The 23,482-nt window shown below is 45.9% G+C and overlaps 1 protein-coding gene across 3 annotated transcripts; it reads left to right on the top strand.

The window, feature by feature from the left end:
• The first annotated feature begins 606 nt into the window (after positions 1-606).
• Positions 607-23,121, top strand: Lim1 (LIM homeobox 1). Of its 3 annotated transcripts, none has more exons than XM_069115658.1 (8): positions 607-899; positions 4,875-5,067; positions 15,475-15,707; positions 17,925-18,146; positions 19,177-19,418; positions 19,649-19,934; positions 20,361-20,528; positions 21,781-23,120. In XM_069115658.1, the coding sequence occupies exons 2-8, from the start codon at positions 4,895-4,897 to the stop codon at positions 21,894-21,896; spliced, it is 1,440 nt and encodes a 479-aa protein (XP_068971759.1). In that variant the 5' UTR covers positions 607-899; positions 4,875-4,894; the 3' UTR covers positions 21,897-23,120. The 3 variants fall into 3 exon arrangements, with proteins under 3 accessions (XP_068971759.1, XP_068971757.1, XP_068971758.1); XM_069115656.1 differs by having other exon boundaries at positions 770-899; positions 17,946-18,146; positions 21,781-23,121; XM_069115657.1 differs by lacking the exon at positions 21,781-23,120 and having other exon boundaries at positions 770-899; positions 20,338-20,461.
• Positions 23,122-23,482: the final 361 nt, after the last annotated feature.

The following is a 23,482-nucleotide window of genomic DNA, read 5'->3' as shown; positions in this document are numbered from 1 at the left end:
TCGCGCGAAGGTAAAACGCGCACAGCGGCTCTTGATGCGGCCCGTCGCGCGGACGCGCACGTCGCGTCTGAGAGATCTGTCGCGATACCGGTCTCATCGGCGCCATGATCCATCGCGGAGTGTCTAGATCCGAAGGGAGAAGACGATCTTAACGCAACACAGGCTTCATCACGATGTGCCGGCGGTACCGGCTGATCAGCTGAGACACACGAACGTTGAAACCGTTGAAAAATCGAGGATTGAAAACTCTTCTGACCGAGTGATTCCTCGTCGAATCCTTATTAAGACAAAAAAAAAAAAAAAAAAAAAAGAGAGACTGAAACGTCCAAACGTTTCAGCCTCGAGATAAAAATCAAGCCAACGTACGAGTTACAACGGTACGGAAGAGACAAGACGACAACGACGACGAATCATCTATAACCTGATAAAGTGATTAACGAGAAACGTGGTTTTACGTTAGACGCGGATAAACGTAAGATAACGCGGACGCGATTGAAAACTGGGAAACACAGGAACAGAACTCGAGAGGAAAAGAGGAGCGAAATTTGTCAAAATATCGAGTGTGTGCTGGGAAAAAAACTGGCAGCCAAGGGGGGAAGTGTGAGAAGTGCGATTTAACGGCCGTTGGGATAACACCGCAGTAAAAGTGGGTGCACTGGGGCCCTCGGGACCGTTCGGCCGATACGGGCCCGTGGAAGGTGGGCCTGGTGGTGGTCCCGGGCCCGGCAAGGGAGTGGGGACAGGGGTGGCCGCAGTCGCGGCTGGGGAGGTGGAGGGCTACGGGGGTGCCGGGGGCGGGGGAGGGGGCCCCGGGGGGGTTGGTACCCCCCGGATAAGGGTCGCGACCCTCAGCGGGCCCTGCTGCGCACCCCTGCCCGTCACCCAAGCCTGTAACATAGGTAAGTAGATCGTTTCAGTTTTACAACGTCTATCTAATATATACATTTGATTCGTATCGGTCGCTTTTATGCGAAATCAGAGGAAATTTCTGCAGAACCTTCGAATTATTTTCCAAACGTTCTATCGAACGTTCACAGAGACGTTTCGGACTCGTCGATTGTTTTAATTTCGAAGTTACATCGGAAGGAAGAACGCGCGAACCTTAACAATAAGAATTCGTGAATACAGAGAGGATTTGTTTCGTTTATCGTAGAATTTCACGTACGAAGAATGTTTAGGAGAAACGTTTCGAGGATTTCGATGTATGAATTTATTCCGCAGCTTGACTCGCAGGATCGTGCGAGAGTTTTAACGGAATTTCGTTCAAGCCAACGTCAAAGTCGTCGTTTCATTCGTTCTCCAAGAGATCTCTAAGAGAGATCGCCGCTGCTTTTCACGAGTAATCGGTGCTTTACGATCTTCTTTCGTTGAGAAATATTTCGATTATAAACAGCGAGAGGATCGGAGGATAACGTTGGTTTAACACCTCGTAAGCGCCGGCGCCAGGTCGAGCTCTCATACGGACCGCGGAAGGTCAGAGGGTTTTCCTCACGGACTCCTCGAGTTTCGAGCCGAGAGAAACGGTCCCTATGATATTTTTCTCCAGGCTTCTTTTTTCTCCTTTTTTCCTTTCGTAGACAGTAGAAACGCCGTTCGTTCGCTTATCGTGATTGATCGTACCGTAATTTGGATGTCATAGGAATGCGCGTTTTTTATCCGCGGGTGATGGATTGTCCCGCGGTTCGGATCTAACGAGGATAAATTTGCCTCGGACAGGGTTGAACACTCGTCGAAATACGCGTCATTGTGCGTAACGAACGACCGATTCGAGGAAATTGTAATCCTCGTCGATGCAAATGCAAGCGGGACTACGCGCTCGGCCGACAGATTTCTCTCTGACCTCGCTAGGAAAAAATGAAACGAACCGCGAGAGAAAACGGATCGTTACGGGTAAAAATTACCGACCGATAGCGAACGAGTTCACGAGCCAAAGCTATATTACGGTAAAAAGAGTGTAACGACTTCTATGAGAAATACACGATTTAAAAGATCGTTGAGAAACGATCGATTTTAAGTGACCGATACGGCTATCGAATTGTAGCGACGGGAAAGTAATATCCATCGTATGTTAACGTTCTGACGACAAACCGATAAAACAAGTTATTTTATTAAGTCTAGTACCAACGCAGAGTTATCGAATGAAAATGAAAAATTGTCGATAGCTGTCCGATACCGTACAAACGTTTTTCTTTTTTTTTTTTTTCTTCTTCGTAATTAGCACAATCCGCGCTTCGAATTTTCCCTCTACTCCTTTACGTCCTTCTGATGTTTCATTATGCGGCGTCGTATTCTTTCCTCTTATCCTCCGTGGGCTGCATCCGTAGATAGCGCGAGAACTTAAACCGCGGAAGGGTTTAAGAGCGACGCATTAGCATATTCCGAAGGGGCGAAGAAAAATATCGACGTCGAAGGTATCAGATCGCGTTCCACTCGATGGATTTGCGTAGCGTGGCGATCGTATCGATTGGGAATTTCACCGCGAGCTTTACGCGTTTTACGTTAATCGTCATTCTCGTTTCTACAACTGTTGCGCGTACGAATCTTCAGCCAACTTGGAAGTTGTGATTCAAATTTTTCGATAGTCGCAACATCGTTCTTCGTACTCGTATCGACGTTAAGTTTCTGCAAAACGTCTCGACGTTTTGCAACGTGAATACGGACAAATTCAAACGTTAAGAACAGAGCGAAAGAGAGAGAGAGAGAGCGAGAGAGAAAGAGCAGAACTTTTTGATTGGATAAAGCGATCCTGGCGAAAGGTGGCACGCGTCGTACGGTTGATAGAAAAGAATCGGATTAATGAAAGCCCGTTTCCGTTCGGGCTTTCGTCTCACGTACGCTGAATCCTAATCTGGTTTCGACGATTCGAGGAAATCGTCCCTCTCGTGTCCTCCGTTTCTTTTTCACGCGCCACGGCCGTGAAATCGTTTCTCGCGGTATCTGATTTAACAAATGGAAGGTGAACCACGTTAAGGAGATGTATTTCAAAGACGTGCAAGCTATCTCTTTCAATCTCCTTCGTTGTACATGTACATTTTCCATATCTTTCAGCGGAACGAAAACTTTGTCAACTTTTTCTCTTCCCTTTACGGTTTATCGTGGCAAGTAGATTTTCCGGATCAAAGTTTTCAGTTTATCAGGGACGTGCATCGCGTGTTTATCGCGAGTCGAACGTTTGCGATCGTATTCGGTTCGAGCATCGCGTACAACTAGAAAATATCCCGTGGGAACTGGATTTTGCCGTAGGAATTATACTCGTGTAAGTCGATTTCGCGTGCAAACGATTTAAATCTCGAGGTAACCGCGGGGTGGTTCGACTCGGTTCGGCTCGGCTTTCTCCTTTTTCTTCTCGCCCTCCCGCAAAACGGAGGGAGATGAGATGCGCAAGGTCAGACCTTATGGGGTGGGAGAAGGGTTGCTAGGTTGACAACCCCGCCGGCAGGGAGGAACTCCGCCCATTGGCGGAAACCGCGAAAAAAAGAGAGGAGCGAACCCCCTAGAGGGTTCAGCAATGGCGAAAAAAGAAGTCAGAGGTCGCCGGTACGAGAGAAGAGGAGGCGACGTGGCACCCATCGAAATAGACGAAGATAGAAACGGGCTAAACGAAGTAGGCGAAGAAAATGTAATAGAGGGCAATTTCGTCCTCGAATGTTAATTAACAACGAATTGTAATCATCGAGCGCCTCGTTTGGCCAACGATACGCTCGCTTCGTGGCTATTGACAAACAATTATGATACTATAAAGATACAAGCGTGATCATTAAATTTGATGGCATAACAGATTACGTTGTTACTTTGGATATCGTCGTCGTACATCGTGTTATTTAACTTTCCCATCTTTTTCTGCTCTGTTCTCTTTCAAAGAAATTTGTCTCCAGACAATGGTGTTACCGAGTTACGATACGATACGACAAGCTTGTTTTTCGTTATCCTTCTTTTTATTTTTTTACTCTATCGTCGTGGCATATTGCTACCGATCATCTTCGAGTCTTATTTATTATTTTACTCGTCAGGAGACGCGAATCGTTTACGCGAGATGTAGATAAGGCTATATGGATATCAACGACGAGGAGGTTGCACCGTGTCGCGGCTTGCTTTTCCGTTGTCTTTCGTACAGTTCGATAAGCTGTGCGCAGTAATCAAAACGTTCGAATGACAAAAAGCGTCGGTGTATAACGCGCAGTTTGTTATGCACGTGCGCAGCCACGGCAAGTACGGCCAATTTTCTTTCGCCTCGGAATCTATAATCGAGAACGTTTTAAACCGATACTGCGCGTGTCCCGTTTTCTTCCACGATCTTCCAACGTTCCTCCGATTAAAATATCCACGTCGGTGGTCGAATTTTTCTACCGTGAGAAACGCTACAAAATTTTCTCGAATTCCGCGTCGAAAGAAACGTTCAATGTTCCAAATGTGTTTCTTTTTTCTTTTTTATTTCGCGATGGCGCGCAACATCAAAGTAGGGTATGTACTCTGATAACACACACACACGCGCAACAGACTGAACGCTAGTTGAAACACGGTGTCGCAGAAATTTCCTCGTTTTCCACGTTTCGTTTTTCGCACGATGACGCGGGCGTTCGAACGTGCGCGAAATTAAAACGCCTCGTCAGGTCGCGGCAGCGCCCGTTCCATCAACTTTTCCCGGTGCTCGACGTTTTCACCTGTACCGGTATTTTTCTGTCCAATCCTGCCGCGTTTTGCCAACGACGTAAATTCGCTAAATTCGAGAAAATGAACGCTCGCCACGGCCAGATCCAATACGTATGAATTATTAAAAATCCTGTTCATACACCTAGTATTTATTTGAACGTTAACCACGTTAACCGATCTCGTTAAATCCTCTGTATTCACAGATGCTCTCTTTCTTTTCGAAGCAGGGAGACGTGGTCTGGCGATGATCCTGTCATGTGCAGGATGCGAGAAACCAATTATGGATCAGTACCTGCTGAATGTTTTGGACCGGGCATGGCACGTCGAGTGTGTCCGCTGCTTCGATTGCAGAACCACGTTACAGGACAAGTGTTTCTCCAGGGAAGCGAAGCTGTTCTGCAGAGAGGATTTCTTCAGGTAGGTAACTTGCCTACGCGTCTATTGTCTATTCTCGCCGTCGCGCTTCCGCGTTTACGCGCCCTCCTAATCATTAATAAACGATCGTGCCATTGAAATCGTCTTATTCGATAGAACAGAAGCTGCTACGACGAGTTAGTTTAGAGACGAATGGCTGTCGAATATCGATTGGACGATGCTTTATCGCGTAACGAACGAGACGACTCGAATCGTCTCCAAGGGGATATTTTCGTATCGGAGTAGATTTTAGATATTCGAAGGTACGCGTATATCGATTTCCGACATTTGATCGCTGTGAATGCAACGCGTTAATTGTTATTTTTATCTTGCGAGCTATAAATTACCAGCGATTGTTAATCTCTATTTTAAAATTTCTAACGCGATATTTAAAATTCGAAACGTATTTCGAGAATTTTTTCAAAGCGTGCAGCAACCGTATAAGTTGATTAATTGCTTCGACCGCGTAAGAACCTGTACAGGTATTCGAAATAGGTAAAAAAGCTTCCGCGGAAACGATACAAACAGGTATACCATTAGTTAGCGATTCGTCAGGCCAAATCGTCCCTCTGCTTGTCCGTACGTACCTGTAATTAGGTTTCTATTATGGTTGTTGCCATCGATGGAACGCAACACGATCGATCGTTAGAAAAGTCACGGGGCAGTGGCTTTTTCTCTTCTTTCCTTCGAACAGAAGAGCGTACCGGCATCGCGACAAACTGTTTTCTGTTTGCATAATTAAGTAAACTGTTGTATCACAACTGGTACTAGTCCGTCGACACTGTTAGGCAAAATCGAAAGATTTACGATCGATGCATTGGCAGACAATCGCCGAGACGTTTATCTTTTCATCTTTTTTACACATTGTCTATTTCTTTTTTTTTTTCTTTTCCTTTTTGCGCTGAAACGTGTCGATGGTGGAGCTGCATATAACCCGAGAGAAAAAGCATTTCGCGACGAATGGAAAGGAGGCCTTGACATTTTCCCAGACAACTGCTGCGTTATTTCGCTCTATCAAGCTTCCGAGCAAAAATCACTCGGTCGATCGAGAGCCGTTCCGCGAGCGAAACACGCCAACGCTATCGCGATTCGTTACGCGGTCCATCGACGTTCTATATTCGTCCTACTATATCCTCTGGCTGGTAGTCGATTTCTTGGTTCGCGATTCCACAGACTTCGTGACTCCTGTTTCTTGCCACGTTCCGAGGAACGAACGCGCAAATAACATCAATACCTTTCGATCGGCTCTCGAAAGCCACCCTTTCGTGTCAAATCTTTCGTAAATCGTGCAAGAAATAAAACCGACGATCAACGTTTTAGGAGGAAATCTGTGCTTCGGGTTGCCTTTTTGGTTCAGACTTAACGATCAAACGACGGTGAATTTGTACTTTCAAAGTTGAAAAAGTAAAACGAAAAGTTAGGTTCGTGCCGGAAAATCTAAAAGAAAAAAACCATGCGATATGGTAAACGTTGCTAATCTAGAAACGATCTGTTCGCGTTTGTCCCCGATGATTCGCGGATAAAATCAACGTACCGCCGTTTTATCGGCTTGTCAAAATCCGCCCTTTGCTCTGTCAAGTCTTCGCGATTTTACGCGAACGACGATCACCGAGGCAACGTTAAGAAGCTGCTGTTCTCGATCGAACCAAAGAATCGCGAATCTATGCTTTCAGAGACACTCGCCGGGTTTATTCAAAAACCGTGCGAAACCATAAACGGAACTAACGCAGAGGCGATCCGCTCGTATTTGTTCCTGGTGAGTCAGAGAGCCGAGACGAGACACGGAGCAGGATCTTAGGAAGATCGTCGGTCACGTCGTAAAATCTTGTTGCGAGCGTTGATTCACCAACTTCCATCGAATATTTATAGCGTGGTAGTAGAATTAATGATCGTTGGTTCGACGTATCTAGTCGTCTTGGATAAATCGCGCGAGAAAAAGGAGAAAAAAGCGTGACCGATGTTCCAATTTGCGCGATTATCAGCGCGGAGGGAGCGAGCTGTAGTCGCGGAAACTTTTCGTTCTCGCGAGAGCGAGAAGTTCCCTGCGCCGGAGAACCTTGGCATTCGCGCGAGGAACCGATCTGAAGGCGCGAACATCGGTTTGCGCTGTGTGCGAAACGATCGTTCTTGATTTTTCCATCGGATCACGATCTCGAGAGGAACTAGCGCGAAGAAGCGGCAGCGAGTCGCTTGGATTAACTGGCGGCGCGGACGAAAAATGTGGAAAGTTTTACGGCGAACCAGCACCCAGGCGACGGTCATTTTTTCTCTCGGTTTTCGTTCCTCGTGCCGCGATCACGGAGCCTGCAACATTGTGTCCGTCAGCCAACACGTAACGAACCGGAGGATACAAAGGGTCGCGTAAGAAGCTAAAAATCGTAAAAAGCCTGTGACGAAAGTAACGAATCGTGGCGCGCGAAAGGGTTGCAGCGTGGCGATACGTGAGGGACTCGATCGAGGATGATGGTCGTGTGAAAAACAGTGATGGTTAGGAGCAGAAATCTTTAGTTTAACGCTGGTCACGCGTAAGTGGAAACTCGATTATGTTTGGATAACGAAGATGAGGATTGAATAACCAAGAATTTTCAGCAGTCACCGACAAACTTTCTGGATAAAGATCGTGGATAAAGTTTTAAAATATGCAGTTTCAACGTCATTTCGATTATAGTATTCTATATATTTGTATGTATATTAAAAGATGACGAATTTCCATTGGCAATGAAGAATAGTCGCGATCACTGGATGCGATAGTAAACGCGACTGTCCTTGCTTACCACGAAATAAAATAGCTATAATTATAATTTTAATAGATAATTTCCAGATCGTTTCTATTTTAGTTAACAGATACATTAAACTAGAACGAATGAATTTCCACTGGCAGCGAATGACAATGACGATCACCGGTGCGATAGCGTGCGTCACTGTTATTGTTCTTGTTTGCGAAGAAATAAGATCGTAAGAATTACCTTGCCGGGTATTTGGAGATGCGTTTCTCTTTCGTGACTTCTGGAAGCGATGAACGATCCCCTTTGTAGCCAAAGATCGGAGTACCGAGTGCACGCAGAAAGTGGGGAGGGCGTTTAAAGGGGGGCCCTTTGATACTTATACGAACGGGTGTATAACGAACGTGTTGTATACTTTACGAGGCACTTTGCATTTCATCCCGATGAAAAATTCATTAGATGTAAGACGAACGGTTGGCTACGCTCGAGCGGCGTAGAAAAGCTTTTCGGGTCAAAAATAACTCTCGCTCCGGCGTCCCGTTAATTAGCGTTATCCTCTTTGCTACCGTTACACGTCGTGCAAACGTTCGATCGGTGATTACGCATTTTTTTTTTTTTTAAATCAGCCTTTAAGATCCAACTTGCTCACCGAGGCGAAAGTAGAGGAAATCAGAACGAAATTTCGAAACGTGCAAACGCGATATTCACGTGTTCGCAAACGGTGTTCGTACGACGTGTAACTCTACGATCTTCTGTTCGAGCGAAAACAGCGGTTGGAACAAGTTCGTCGACGACTTTCGAAACGTACAAAAATATTTTATATATCGATATATCGATGTGTTTCGATAAGGTGTTGGTAAGAAGCATGGAAATTTGAACTATGTTCGCGAACTATGTTTCCTTTGTATATCTGGAGACCGCTGTTACGAAGGGAATAGATTTAGTGAAACAAACAATTTCGAAATAAGGAGAGGTCCATATTATCGTGCCCTTGAACATAAATTTTCTTTTGGATTACAAGATCTAGAAACAAAAGAGCTATAAGTCAATTTCTATCGCTGTTTCTTGTAGCCTTCAGCTAGAACTACAAGATTAACTTTTTGGTAATGTCCTTTGCTGTAAATATATCGACGTGCTCCCTATCATAGCTTCTTCCTCTACTGTATCGTAACACTGTAAGAATGAGCATCTGGATCAACATACACTATACTTGTACCTATACTTATTTCAATATATTTTTCTATTACAAATTCATCCACTCGTTCTTCTATCAGTCAACCTCAACAGGCTCCGATACGCGATACTAACGACCAGAGTTCCAACGTCTATACAAGTTCGCGATATCGCGAATACGACGAAAGAAACGAAACCTCGGCAGAGACGCGTCTCATCCGTTAAATTTTATACCGATTATTTTGTTTTTCGCGTTTTATACAGGGTGGTTGGTAACTGGTGGTACAAGCGGAAAGGGGGTGATTCTACGCGAAGAAAGAAGTCGAAAATATAGAATAAAAATCTTTTTTTCTAATTTTTTTCTTTTTTAAATTTTTCCATCGAGACAACAATCTACAGTGAGATCCGTTACAACGAGACGTGATAAAGTGCACGCGTACCGAGCGAAAATTCAAAGTCGATTTTCTCGAAAACAAAGCCTCAAACGAAAAATGTTTATTCTATATTTTCGACTTCTTTTTTCGCGTAGAATCACCTCCTTTCCGCTTGTACCACCAGTTATCAACCACCCTGTATATCTTCGCACGATGGGATACGTACTTTGAATTTCCTATGTACGTACAAACATCTACCGACCACGAACTGTTCGCCAACATCGATGAGAATACAAAGTTGATAGTGGAAACAAACGTATCGATATCTGGAATTCTGCACAGCTACGAAAGAAAGGAAGGGAAACAAAACGAAAGTAGCAGAGTCTGAACGACGAAACCGGTAAACGTAGCAAGAACGTAGAGCAGAGAATGCCGATCGATTCCCACGACGACGCGACGAATCTATCGATGTCGTTCCTCCAATCGAACTGTCTGTATCTCCCACCTACTTTCAACGAATCGCTGTTGGGAATACTGTAACACCTCCGGGAGGTCCGAGGTATCGGTCGAAGGAACGGTACGCGCGGTTATGGTAACCGGCTCTACGAGTCGCAGCAAGGTCCTTAAAGGTCGATAATGGCCCATGGGGGCCCGAAAGGGTCCAGGATCAAAAGCACCGATGTCCCCGTTTCAGCGCCGCCTCGACTGCCGTAGCTTGCGGTCGATGGCCCGGTGTGTACCCACCAAGAAATTATTACCTTAAAATATGGTCCATGCCGTCGTCGAAATACGCCCGATGAAAACATTAACTCGGGGCTAGGGGGATGGCGGCGGTGTCACCAGAGAGCCGAGACTAGCACCCTGCTAATAGTCGGGCAAAGAGTTGCCGAGGGACCGGATTTCGCTTGCTCGAAAGTCTGTTTCTTTAAGCGGTTACTCTCGTTTGCGGCAGTATTCGACGAATTAGTCTACGTTTACCGTGGACGCGTGTTTTGACCGAACCGTCGTTGCGACCAAGTTGCGAAACGGACATAATCTAATCTCTAAATCGAAGAACGCGATATCGAAAATTCAGCGAGAAGCTGATTGCAATTTTTTGTAAATCAAACGATTAACGTTTGATCGTCAGAGGACGATAGCTACGTTATTGTCCCGTTTCTCCGAGATTATTCGTTGCGAGAGGACGACGTAAACGGTAGGAAATTCGAAGGAGAACTTAAAGAAGAAGCGTTTATAATATCGTTTTTATCTACTTTTCGGTTTATGGAGTTAATCGGCGAGTCTTCCGAGCGGCACGTATTTCATTGTTCCGGCGTATTTGTTAGGATGCCAGTTCGTTGAAAGAACGCATCCGCTGTAACGTTGACTGCGCGGAATTATCGTCGCGTATGTGATAATCTATCGCGGTATTGATGACGGCGACTGGTATAGCTAGGAGAATTTTTTTCTTTTTTTTTTACAACGAAATAAATCATACGGCGTGTCGTAACCGAGCATTCGCGTCGAATGTCAAGCATCGAGAGGGAAAAGAAGCGATAATAAATGGATATTGTTAATAAACGCGATCGACCAACGATACGGATCGATATCGTTATTTTCGTGAAGAAAGAAATTCAATCTGGAGCCCTAAATATCTAACGATAGATCGAAAGTTGGCATTAATTAACAGTCGTATCTTGGGAGCGACTCTCTAAACTGAATCTACCGTTGCCTGGTGGCCTCTTTCCAGTTGGTACGAGGCAAGTTCCGGGCCGCGGGGGAAAACAGACTGAAACTAGACGATGGACTCGGTTGGAAATCAAAGCAAAACGATCGAAGCCAATCATAGATCGGCGCGGCTTTTCTCGGGCCGGTTCGAAAGGGCGCCGACGAGTGGTCTCCATTGTCCTTGCTTTCCACCCGCGGTGCTGGCCTCCTCGGGAGTAGACCCGTCGAAACTCGAACGTGGAAACATTATAAATGCGGCGTGACGCCCGCTACGAACCGTAGGAGAAGTTTGTTGGGCGTGACGGGGCCGGCGCGGTCGAGAATAGAAAGAGAAACAGGGAGAACAGAGAGGGAGGTAAAGAGCGAGAAAAAGAGAGAAAGAGTGAAAGAGAGAGAGAGAAAGAGAGAGAAAGAGTGTGTGTGTGTGAGAGGGAGGTATGGAGTTGTTTCCCTTCCAGGAAGGTTCGGCAATAGTATACATATATCGCGATGCGTATTCATACGGGGAACGTTTTTGCCAACCACCGGATTCTTGCGTCACACTCTCGAGACAGGCCCTCGTTCTGTCATACGTCGTACGTAGGTCATAAGTAGTCGCAGTTTTTTCCCCGCTCGTTCTTTTTTTTCTTTTTTCTTTTCTTTTTTTTTTCACCCACTGCCTTTTTACCAATTAGCCGATCCTCGTGACGGAAAGTCCAACTACAATTACGTAAGCAGCGTGGCGTAGTAGCGCGAGTTGCTTTAACGACTCGTTTATCATGTTGTTACGCGCGGTATTTACCCAGGAATTGTTGCACGGAGAAAGTGGCACGAAGCCGGACCGATGTACCGCGAAAGTTCGATGAAGAACGAGGATGAAGACGAAAAGGAACGGCTGCTGGAACTTTATGCAAACGGCGTTTTACGGTGTCGCATAGCCAGCGCCGGGGCATTAGCATAACTGTTATGAATCGTTTCTCAAGCATGCCTTCACCCCCTTCGGACGGTAATCGACGATATTTCACGAATTAATCGGCGCCAGCTTGAAACTCGTCCCGACAACCGGACCGCGCCGTACGCGTTACGATCCATCTGCGTGTGATACAGCGCGATAAAGCGAAAATCGCGTCGACTCGCTTGACATTCCACCGTACGATGGAATTGCCAGTGGAAAGACACCTTCTCGTCTTGCTTCTTCGTTCCTTCGTGAAAATCGTTCGAAGGATAGCCGAATAGGAGAGAGACCGGTCGGTCGAATAGCGGAAACGAGCGTTTGTTCGCTCGCGCCACTAATTGGATTCGGTTAATTAGACTCCCGCCTGGCGAACGATATCGCGCGACTGTTTATTTCCTTTAACGTCGTAACCGAGACGTCGGCGCGTGTGCACCGACGATGAGAACCAACAGCGGTGAGAAACAAGCAAACGAAGGTACAGCGACGTTCACGACGTCGGTCGGATCGGTTTCTAGAAACATAGCGAATGCTATGGTAATTAAAATTCTTTTTAATCGATCGAGAGGCGCGATTCGACCCGCGCTTCGGTCATCATCGTCCGATCGACGTTCGATCGTGTGCCGAGGAAACTTTCATCCGAGGATCGATACGTCTCTTCCTCGTTCCTCGCTTCTCTGACCGTTCTACCTGTTCGGTTTGATCGGTTTATCGCCGGGTTCACGAGGCGTAGCCGCGGCTGATATGGCTCCCCCGTTTCGTTCGATTCGATTGGGAAACGACGGGAACGTTACGACGAGCGTCGTCGCGACGAACGGATCTAGTATACCGAAGGGACCCGTGTACGCATCAGGGTCGTAGAGGACCGTGTGGAACGAACGCGAACCACATACATAAACTCCGGGCTCCGTGGCAAATCGTGGCCCGGACCCACCCCCTTTTTTTTTATCCCAGCCCCGCTGTCCTATATTTCTTGCTACACGCCAGAATTCCTGGCTCTTTACGCTCTCCTCTTTAAGGGAGCCCGAAGCCCACACCCCCTTCTTCTGCCTCTGTCCTCCCCTTCCATCCTGCTGACCTGGTCGCCCTCATCGAACCGCTTTCTCACACACGAAAGCACCACGTAAGCCTTTCTATTAATGATTTTTACGGCCGGCCTCCGTTTCTTTTTCTTCCACGAGGAAGAAAGGACCTGGACCGGGCTGCTGCCCTTCGCGCGCGCTCAAAAACAAGAAAATCGTTAAGGGCAGACGCGCGTCCAACGAGCGAGAAAGCGAGGCTAGGGAGGGGGGAGGGAGGATGTAGAGGCAGGGGCGAAGAGTAGAAAGAGGAAGAGAGGGATAAGGAGAGAAGGAGCCGGTGATTCGGTGACGTATGCATTCGGGGAAGTTGACACGGGATCGGCTAATCGCTATAATTAATTAAATAATTCCTGTAATTAGACTAGAGGGATTGCACCGCGAGGCGAAACGCGCAGCGTCAGACAAGGATAGACGTAGCAAACGGCAGGACGAGTTAGAAGGAGACGCACGACGCGCGAGAGAGGGAAGCTCTGGCAGCGTAATGACCGTTGGTCAAGAAATATCTCTGGCTTCTGCTTCCGTGAGAAGATTGTTAGGAACTGCGCGTAGGACTGCTAATTTGGACAGGTTGATGAATAGTTTGAAAAAGTGTGCCGGTTGATTATAGGATATTCCGCGTAAGTACTTGGCGTAACAGCTACGGACGATCGTGTCGATCGACAAAAGGGAATCCTTGTAATTTATACTTTCCCCTCTGCGCTTCTTCTTTTCTCTGCTTTCCATTTTAAGCAAAGCAAAACGACGTCGATGTCGCAGCTTGGTAAAACGATGCACCGACGAGCGCCGCTTACTCGCCGTTGATTAACGTTCGCGTCTTAACGTCAAACGGAAACGACGATGGAAAAAGGCTCCTGTAAATAACGAACGGAGATTCCGTGAACTTTTCTATCGCGTTGCGGTGATAGGTTTTGCCTGTCCTCGGCTGAATAATAAAATAAGAATCGACCATATTAGCGCGATGTAGGTCGCGAGTCACGTTGAACGCTTCTACTTCCGGTCGGGAAACGCGATAGCAATAAAATAATAGCAGTGGCGAGGGTGGCGAACCGGGTCAGCCGATATTATACGCACGGGCGACAGGAAAATTCTGGCCTACTGGGAGGAGTCAGCCACGGGAATTTGAATGCGTTTGTTTCGTAGCCGCGTTCCGAGGCCGCGTTTCGAAGCCGCGTTTCGAAGCCGCGTTTCGAAGCCGCGTTTCGGTCGGAAGTGCAACGCAGGCATCGATTGAGATGTATTTACTTTCGAAACGCGGCTGCCCTAAGGGATCGCGGTAATTGCTATAATTAATCGCGTGATTCCTGTAATTAAAAAGATCGGAATTACTAACTGGCAAGTAACGTGGCTCCGATGCTTCCGTAATGATACAGTCGCGGGAGGATCGGTCGGACGAATCGTTCCGGCTAGATTTATTAACTCGCTCGTGAACCGTGTTGCGGCCATGCTGGAAGACCACGGCCGGTTCGACGCGTGTTTGCACAACGAGCTTTCGTTTCTTTTTCGAGCAAATCGTCGGTCAATCTGCCCCGTCATTTTTTTTCTTTTTGCTTTTTTTCGTTCGATCAGTCCTGTTCCATTGGGAAAAACAACGCAGTTTACTACGAAAAAACATCTCGTTGGCTAACGACGAAAGAAAGAGAAAAACGAGAAGAAAGAACGATTAATGCGAAATTAACAAGTAGGACACGGCGGGAGTAAAGGAGTAGAAAGAAAGAAAAAAAAAAAAAAAGAAAGGAAAGCGAAAATCGAACAGGCGCTGGCTGGTAACCGCGACGCGCTTTTACAGCACCGAAGGGTTTTAACTTTTTATGCCCTATCGGGACGTTAAAGTCCCATCTCTTTAAAAGCGCCATATTTCTTTTATCGACGTTTGCGAGTGGAGCGGCTTAATGACAGGACTTGTAAGTTTCGAGTCCAATAAACGTCGCCGTCGTACAACATTGACTTTCCTTTTCGTTCGTTCGTCCGAATGGCATCGACGAGTGTCCACGTGTTCGTCGTTACCGATGCGAAGCGGCAGAAAAGGAAGGAACAAAGGCTACGAAAAAAACAAAGTTCCGTCGTATTCGCGACGATCCTTACGGCGATCGAACGCGTATAAATCGAAGGAAAGTGAATTTTACGTATCACGGTTTTATGTCGTTGGGGACTAACGCGTTACGTAATATCGCATTAAGAAGAACCGAGCGAAGATGAAAAGAAGAAACTCGACGGTCGAGATTCTTGAAGGCGCGTCGAGAGACACGCGGCTACGGAAAAACCTCTGCGCAAGATTAATCACGAGGCGTGTTCTCGAACGAGCGAGATGACGCGTGCGCTCGTTATCCGGTTTTTCAACGCGGCCGACGAATCTAAAAGTTTCCCCTGTTCTTCGTTGTTCGTCGTTATTCACGTGGTTTGTCGCGGCGTTCTGTTTCCAGGCGATACGGCACGAAATGCAGCGGTTGCCTCCAAGGGATAAGCCCTCAGGATCTCGTGAGGAAGGCGAGGGACAAGGTTTTCCACCTGAATTGCTTCACCTGCCTGGTATGTCGGAAGCAGATGAGCACCGGAGAGGAGCTCTACGTCCTGGACGACAACAAGTTCGTCTGCAAGCAGGACTACCTGTCGGGCAAGCCGCTGCCGGACACGCATCACGTGCACGGTCATCATGGTGAGTTACAAGTGTCATTGTCCCTCGTTATCCACCGCGAAGAGAACGCAGCATCGCGAGATATTCACGATGCCGCGCTGCTTTGTTTCGTTCGTTTGCTCTGAATCCGATTTGCGGCATTGTACAATACGTACGGTTGGCTCGCGGGACGTTATCGATTGTACCGTCGTTTATTCCATTCTGCGAGCTAGGGACTTTGTAGGATTTAAAACGATCGCGCTTCTCCTATGGAGAGTAGGAAGTCGATGTGCCGCCACACGTGCTCTGTTACAGCCTATCGCGACCGTTTTGTAATTTCTATCGCTTTTGATCGTCAGGGGGATGCTTATCTTCGCCAACAACTGCTTCTAAGAGGCTGACCGAACTACCAACAAGTTACACCTCGATTTTTCGCTTTGTTTCCTGGCCGTAGTTCGATTCTTCCATATTATTCTCCAAGTTGATCTTATCGTTGCGAAGATTTACACACTCCACGGGGATAAATTCGTACCTTGTCCCGTCGTTTTCGCGCGTAGGAAAATAAAACCTCGATTACAGCACGATCGAGATTCTTGATTTTCTTCTTTCTTTTTTTCTTTTTTCGAAGAGAAAAAGGGGGCCAGAGGGATGACGACTAGTCAGGGTGGGAGCACAGTTCAACGCGTCCAACGCCCGAGATTTCACGAAGTCGAGCTCGTTTTAAAAAAGGGAGGCTGGGGGTAGGTTTTTCACGGGGGTTTTACCCCCGTGTCGGAACGGCAAGCTGTGAAAACAGCGTGTATGTAACCGACCGTCAGCTACCGGTCGAAAGAGAAACAGAGAAAAGGAGTCTAGAGAAAAAAGGGCGAACGCGCGAGCGAGAGAAAGGGAGACAGAGAGAAAGAAAGAGAGAGAGAGAGAAAAAGAGAGAGAGAGAGAAAAAGAGAGAGAGAGAAAGAGAGAGAGAAAAAGAGAGAGGGAGAGAGAGAGAAAGTAACAGCTCGGTTTCACGAGGATCTCGCCGGTGTATAAGCCGTGAAACGAAAACCGAAAGGTCGTTAGGCAGGGGCAAACCTTTTGTCGCTTCGATGCCGACGTCGAAACCGCAAAATGTCCGGCAAACTCGTTTCTTTTTCGTTTTCTTTCGGATGACAGGAGCCACGGTGCTTTTTTCCTTCTTCGAGATGCGAATTCCGCGAGGCGTCAGACCGTTCTAATCGTTCCGTTGACGTGTCGTTGCCCGCGATCAGTCTCGTCTCGTTATAGAAACGCAAAAACTCGATGAAACGTACAGAGGATTTATATCGCTCGGACGAGAACGTTTTCCAGCGTTAATTTCCGTAGCGCGTTCGAAGAAGCAACTGGCTACTTGCGAAAAATATATACGCACAGAAGGTGGACAACGATTACTCGTTTCGATGATCAAACATCGTGACGTCCTGGATGTTCCGCGCGTTTCCGATATTAATCTCTATCACGGTGCAGCTATTTGTCAGTTGTCGAATTCACGGTGATCGTCTGCGGCGAATGTGAAAAGCGCAGCAATTACGCGACGAGCGTCGATTAATCAGCAACGTTTATTGATAACTTTTAGCATCTTTCGTCGTTGAATGCGCGACACTGCGGTGGGAAACGCGGCGGAGGCCGGGGAAAATTGCGAAATTTCGAAAAATCATAATGAACTGTGCCGGCGCTGGTACGCGCGTCGTATACGTCCAGAAGTGAATAACCGTAATCACGTTTAATTGCTAATTTCGTATGGAACATCGACAAATTTACTCGTCCTGCTGATAAATTATGTTCTATTTACTATAGCGGATATTCGCTGCTTTGAACGTCTAAACTTGACGTTGATCGACGCAATTATTTTACACAAACGAAATTTTATAGACGCGATGATAGTGTGCGACAGCGATCACGATTTATTTCTTGCGTCGTTATTAGCTATCGCCTGTTGTTTCGAGGCACGCCGTTTTCTTAGTTTGAAAAGAAATTCTCTGTGTTTCGAAACGTTGCTCTCTAACAAGAATAAAATCAAAGTAGTTCCATCGAATCACTGATTTCCAAAGGAATTGTAAATCTTTTCTTCTGAAATCTAGTGGTTTCTTAAACGTTCCAAGCGTAAATATATTCGAGGCTCGCGTGTAGTATGTAACGAACACAAATCATTGAACAGAAAAGTGACTGGTGCTCTTTTCCAAGTCAATGATTCGACGAGTGATGTGATTAAAACGCACGATTCGGATCGTTCACGAGCAGAATCGTCCAACCTGTCGACAGGAGGAGACTCGTTGATGGGTTCAGGATCGGAAGACGAAGACGAGGATGGTAGCGCTCACCATCATCACAGTGGTGTCGGTGGCTCTCATTTGGGACCTCATAATCTGGGTCCAGGTGGTCCTGGTGACCAAACGGTTGGTCATACTGGAGATCTACCTCTTGGAAGCGATCCTTGCAAGCAGGAAGACTCCGAGGATCAAGGTAAGTGTCATTTCCATCGTAACACTTTCAATAGTAAACGTTTAGATCGTTCGTTTTACGCGAGCGAGCGATTAAAAACCGATCGAAGTATATCGAAACACGGTTATCAGAAATTACTATTATTGTTACCGCGACAAACTCGATTTTGAAAGGACGATCGATCGGTACCGACTAACGACTTAATCGCGGCCAATCTTCCCCTTTCGTGGAACCCTCGAGCGAGGGTGGAAATTCAGTGGCTTGACCTGGAGCGTCAGTACGAATTACTAAGCGCGTCAGGTCTTCCCGGTCTATTATTCGCTTCTGCTCTTTTATCGCGAGCGCAACAATGACCCCTTCCATTTTACCTCTCTCGAAGCACCGGGTACAAGCAACTTCTATGCTTCGGCAAGAGGAAAAGAGGGGTGTCTTCGAGAAGGGTGGCCCCTGTAGCGCGGTGTGACACTGTCCAAACATTTTCTTTGTCCCGTGGTTAAGACCTCCCCGGGTATATATAGATTATCGTGAAGAGTTGGGCTCGAAAACTACGTGTATGTGTGTATAGGCGTGTGTGTGTGTGTGTGTGTGTGTACGTTACATGCGTACACATTGCACATCGTTCGTGTGCACACCCACACGTACACCTCATAGAGTGTAGCTTTCGAGCGTAGAACAGCCACACGATAATCCGATGGGGGTTTCGTATCGCTTCCGGGGGATTGGCTGCGATTGTTGTTACCTCGATCCAGCCGATCCAAATTCCGAGATACGTATATTATGCACGCGTGTCCCTGTCTATAGATTGTTAAGAAAGCGTCCGCGGAAAATAGAAAAAAAAACGTTGCTATTCATTCGGCCTGTAAGCGGGATCCCCTGGAGACCTCCGCGCGAAGGGAAATATTTAGAATGAAATTCTAATCGGCTGCCGATATACCGCGAAACCGGTGAAATTAGGTTGAATAATCAAGAGCCACTTGTTTCGCGAGAAACAAGCGTTTACCCTTGGTGTGTGGGATCGATTATTAAACTGCTTTGTTTGCATTGGCCAAAGGTTCCCTGGACGGAGATCCCGAAACGAGGGATAGCCAGACGGAGAACAAAAGTCCAGACGGTGGTGCCGGTGGTGGTAGCGGCGACGGCGGTGCCGGTTCGAAGAGGCGAGGTCCGAGGACGACCATAAAGGCGAAACAGTTGGAGATTCTCAAGTCTGCCTTTTCGTCCACTCCGAAACCAACCAGGCACATCAGGGAACAATTAGCAAAAGAGACTGGCTTACCTATGAGAGTGATACAGGTTCATAAAATCTCATTCTTTCGTACTTACGATTGCTTGCAATCGATTTTAACGCGATAGTTCGTCTGCTACGTTTACTACGTTTCTGTCGTACTACGTATTCCGATACTTTATGCATAGCAGCACGGGATTCTACCTTCTTACGACGAGCAAACGAATTAAAAGAGCGATTCCTTCCCATAAGGCCAGTAAATTGAATGAAAAACAGCGGGTCGTATGGATGTTCGCAGGTCTGGTTTCAAAATAAGAGGAGCAAAGAGCGTAGGTTAAAACAACTGACGTCGATGGGCAGGAGCCCGTTCTTCGGCGGCTCCAGAAAAATGAGGGGCTTCCCCCTGAACCTGAATCCCGGTGCTTTGGGCGGCGAGGACGGACCGCCGCCCGGTTTTCCATATTTCGGCGCGGAGAAGTTTGAATTTGGTTACGGCGGGCCCGTGGCATTTCACCATGAATTCTTTGGTGCTCATCCGCCCCCTCATCCACATGGACCGCCCTTCAGTGGACCAGGCAATCCTGGTGAGTCTTGACATTTGATCTCTCTACGAAACGTCTTTCTATTTCGTTCGATTTCTTTTTACCGGGAAAGATCGTAAAAGAAAAGAAAAGAAAATGTCGTTCGCGATCGGTGATTTTATTTTCGTGGCTGGCGTAACACGGCCGATCAATGACGCGGTCGTTGGAAGGTCGTTGGAAGAGTTTCGAAACAATCGCCGCTGAAATAGTCGATTCACGTAACGCGTAGATATTCCACGTTTTACTTCGTACGATCTATTCATATTCGCGTTCACGGAATCGAAAGCAGAACCTTGTCTCGAGTTCTATCGCGACTATAATAAACATCGTAGCGGGTAGGTAGGTCGCGATAATTATGACAGCCGGGTTCGGAGATAGCAGGCCGGATACGATCCTCTCTGAATAGTACACGTAATCTGTTTCTGACAGGTTTGGACCCGGCGAGTTTAGCGGGTATGGCGGCCGCAGTGGCGGTGACAGGGGAATATCCACCTCCGGGTGCGGGAGGCGGCCCTCCGGAATTTCTCACGGGCCCTCCTGGACAGGGCCCCCCTGCACCTCCTAGCGGTAGTCCTGGAGAGTTCCTAGCACCTTCAGGTACGATTAGATTCTTTTGAAAGGTTACGCCTTTCTGACCACTAGAAAATTCATTCTTTATCCTTGCTGTACCTCCGTCACAGTCATTTTCTGTTTCGTTGATTATATTATAAGTACAAAGGTAGTCACTAGTATTATAGTAAAATTGCGATACGACGTAACGAGATTTTGAAGCAATAGTATGGGGTGTTAGAAACGTAAACTTAGCATTATTATTAGGTCAATCCCACGAGTAATATCGTTTCTTACTCGCTTCGAATTCCAAATAAACGCGCGTATTATGCTTCGTTCATGCGTTTATAGCAACTTCGTCCTTTGTTTCTTAAAGAGTATCATGTAGATGGTCCGTAACGCGTGTACGAAACAGTCGGATCGATATTTTTCACGTTGAAAGAAGTTATAAAATACGCGTCGGCGGAAACTATTCTCGACGAGCTATATAAACTGTAAAAAAGCGGTATAACTAAGGATACTGTTAAAAGGAATCGCGAGGTACACGGTGATTGTATCCTGAATGTGAGAAAAAGTCGAAAATGGTTTCTAAGCGGCAACAAACGAGCTGCGTGAGTTTTTTGATTCAAAATCACAAAAATTTGTTGAAGATAAAATCGAAAAGTTAGTCGAAAAATGGGAAAAGGTCAAAGAGAGCGATGGTCAATGACATGGATGACCAAAAATAAATGTAGTTATTAATTTTGTCCACATATTCGGAGACAAAAAACGACGTTATTTATGGGACGACCTAATATAACAGAGATATTCGAAGTAAAATACACGAGAGACACGGTCGGGGATAAAAATAAGTGGACATGTAATTGAAACAGGTATCGATGAAGTTTCGTTAAATCCGGCCGGTTTACACAAATATGTAAATATTAATTTCTATTATTTACTAAATAATCTATGTACTATAAGGCTATGTAATAAATAAAACTCAAGTATAACGCTAGTACTAAGATCGATTAAATTTCATTGATACCTATTTCCCCATCACATATTTTTCTCTTCGATTCTATAAACGAGATAAAATCTCGTATCGTCTATCTCGTAAAGTAAGATATACGAACGACATGAAGTATAATATCTCGTAGACGAATTATCCTGTAAGATCAGGATCTTTCTAACACTCCATAATGTTGGATGAAAGACGAGGTTGGTTTCGTATCTTTTTCTTTTTTCTTTCGGATCCCACGTTTCTCGGGATAAATCGAGCACCGAAAGGAACCGATTCGATGGGTTTGATATTTCTCAGGTGGAGCACAGGGTAATCCCAGTGCCGGTGGGAATGGTGGCGGTCCAGGTGGCGGCGGCGGCGGGGGTGGGTTCCTGGAGCCGCACCAGATGCAGAGCGAAGGGCTGGCCTGGTAGTACGAGTTTTAATTAACGTTCATTTCTTTTCGTGTTTTGTTGCTTTCCATCAGCCGAGCGAAAATCGATCGAATTTCGGCGAAAAATCGACCGGTCGCGCGCACCTGATGGAGAGACCGTACGACTTTGTTCCGGCTCCAGAGACTTTTGCCCGCGAACAAAATGTGGCGAGAGTCGTTCACGTCGAGCCACGTCGATTTTGCATCTTGTACGTTACGTTTCTGTAAGATACGCATATGATAAGACGACCGATCGTTTAGCTTCGTTTCTTTCACGGTTATCATTGTCATTATTAACATTATTATCTGTATTATTATTAATATTATTATTATTATTATTATTATTATTATATTATTATTGCCGTTGGTCAAACACCAGCGCGTTACTATTTTATTATTATTTTTATTATGATTACGAATCATTAAATATTATTATTAATATTATTGTGTATAAAATTTCGAAATGTCCTATCGTGTAATATTATACCCTCCCTGTTGATTAATTTTCGACGTTACTTTAAGAGACATCCTGTAGATATCTGCTGTTCTACACCTGAGAAACACGTACGAAAGACACGTAAAAATCATCGGAAAAATAACACGACGTACATCTGGATATACGTAAAGAGACACAGCATTACAGAATACGAACAGGTACACCGCGTACAGACGACACACAGTACACATGCGTAATTCTACACTTAAAAACCGCTGTACTATTTATCAATAAAGTATAAATATAAATAGGAATGTGTAACCTGTAACTGTTAAGGCGGCGATCGATGTAAATAAATATAAATCTGTCTTTTTTTGCGGGAAGCGCGCGATACAATTAGTCGACTGATTTCCGTCACTGAACTGTGTAATTGTAACTTGCATTACCAACGTCTTACGAGAAAAAGAGACACGCCGCCACGATGCATAATGATTATAAATATTATTATAATAAACCACCTCGTATTTCCGTATACGTACAGTTGTGTGCATTTCTTGCCTTTCGTTATCTTTTCCTCTCTACCTGTAGAAAAGGTTGTGCGAATAGGAATCAGAACATCAGAGATCACGGAAAAATGGTAAGTAAATCTTTGCGTTAAAAATGAATAAATTGATATACAGTATCTTACGAGAGTATTCGAACACTCGTGGAAACGATTAACGAATATATCGCTGTTATAACCATATCCGATCATCGTGATTACGTTGGAAAATCTTGAAAATGTGCGCATGATATACAAAATATTTAGCGCAAGTATACGTTTCGATACGCGTCGACGTTCAACGCAATTAACTTTAACGTTTGTTATATGTTTAACATTCTCGCTGTGCGCTACTTTGTTACCAAACGTTTTGAAATCTCAAAATATCTCACGTAACAGCTACGGTATACAAAACTTTTCTGTGCCAAGCGTTCGAATACTTTCGTCAGCCACTGTATCACGGTTGCGCGACAAATTACATTAGAACATCCTTCGCATCTTATTTTTAAGTTTCTCAAACTTGTCGTTGCAGTTGTTAAACCTTCGCGTTTGCGTGGCGAGAATATCCGAACGTTTATTCCTAACACGTTTTCGTCCCCATCGAAATCTC

Source organism: Bombus flavifrons, chromosome 6 (genome assembly GCF_040668555.2).
Source record: "Bombus flavifrons isolate JBK064 chromosome 6, iyBomFlav1_principal, whole genome shotgun sequence".
Classification (NCBI taxonomy): domain Eukaryota; kingdom Metazoa; phylum Arthropoda; class Insecta; order Hymenoptera; family Apidae; genus Bombus; species Bombus flavifrons.
This window is presented reverse-complemented; position numbering and strand designations above follow the sequence as displayed.

Excerpts from the sequence above, each read along its gene's own strand:
- Lim1 (XM_069115658.1), top strand. The coding sequence starts at position 4,895 with ATGATCCTGTCATGTGCAGGATGCGAGAAACCAATTATGGATCAGTAC. Across the intron at positions 18,147-19,176 it reads GGAAGACTCCGAGGATCAAG|GTTCCCTGGACGGAGATCCC; the intron begins GTAAGTGTCATT and ends CATTGGCCAAAG. Across the intron at positions 20,529-21,780 it reads AGAGTTCCTAGCACCTTCAG|GTGGAGCACAGGGTAATCCC; the intron begins GTACGATTAGAT and ends GATATTTCTCAG.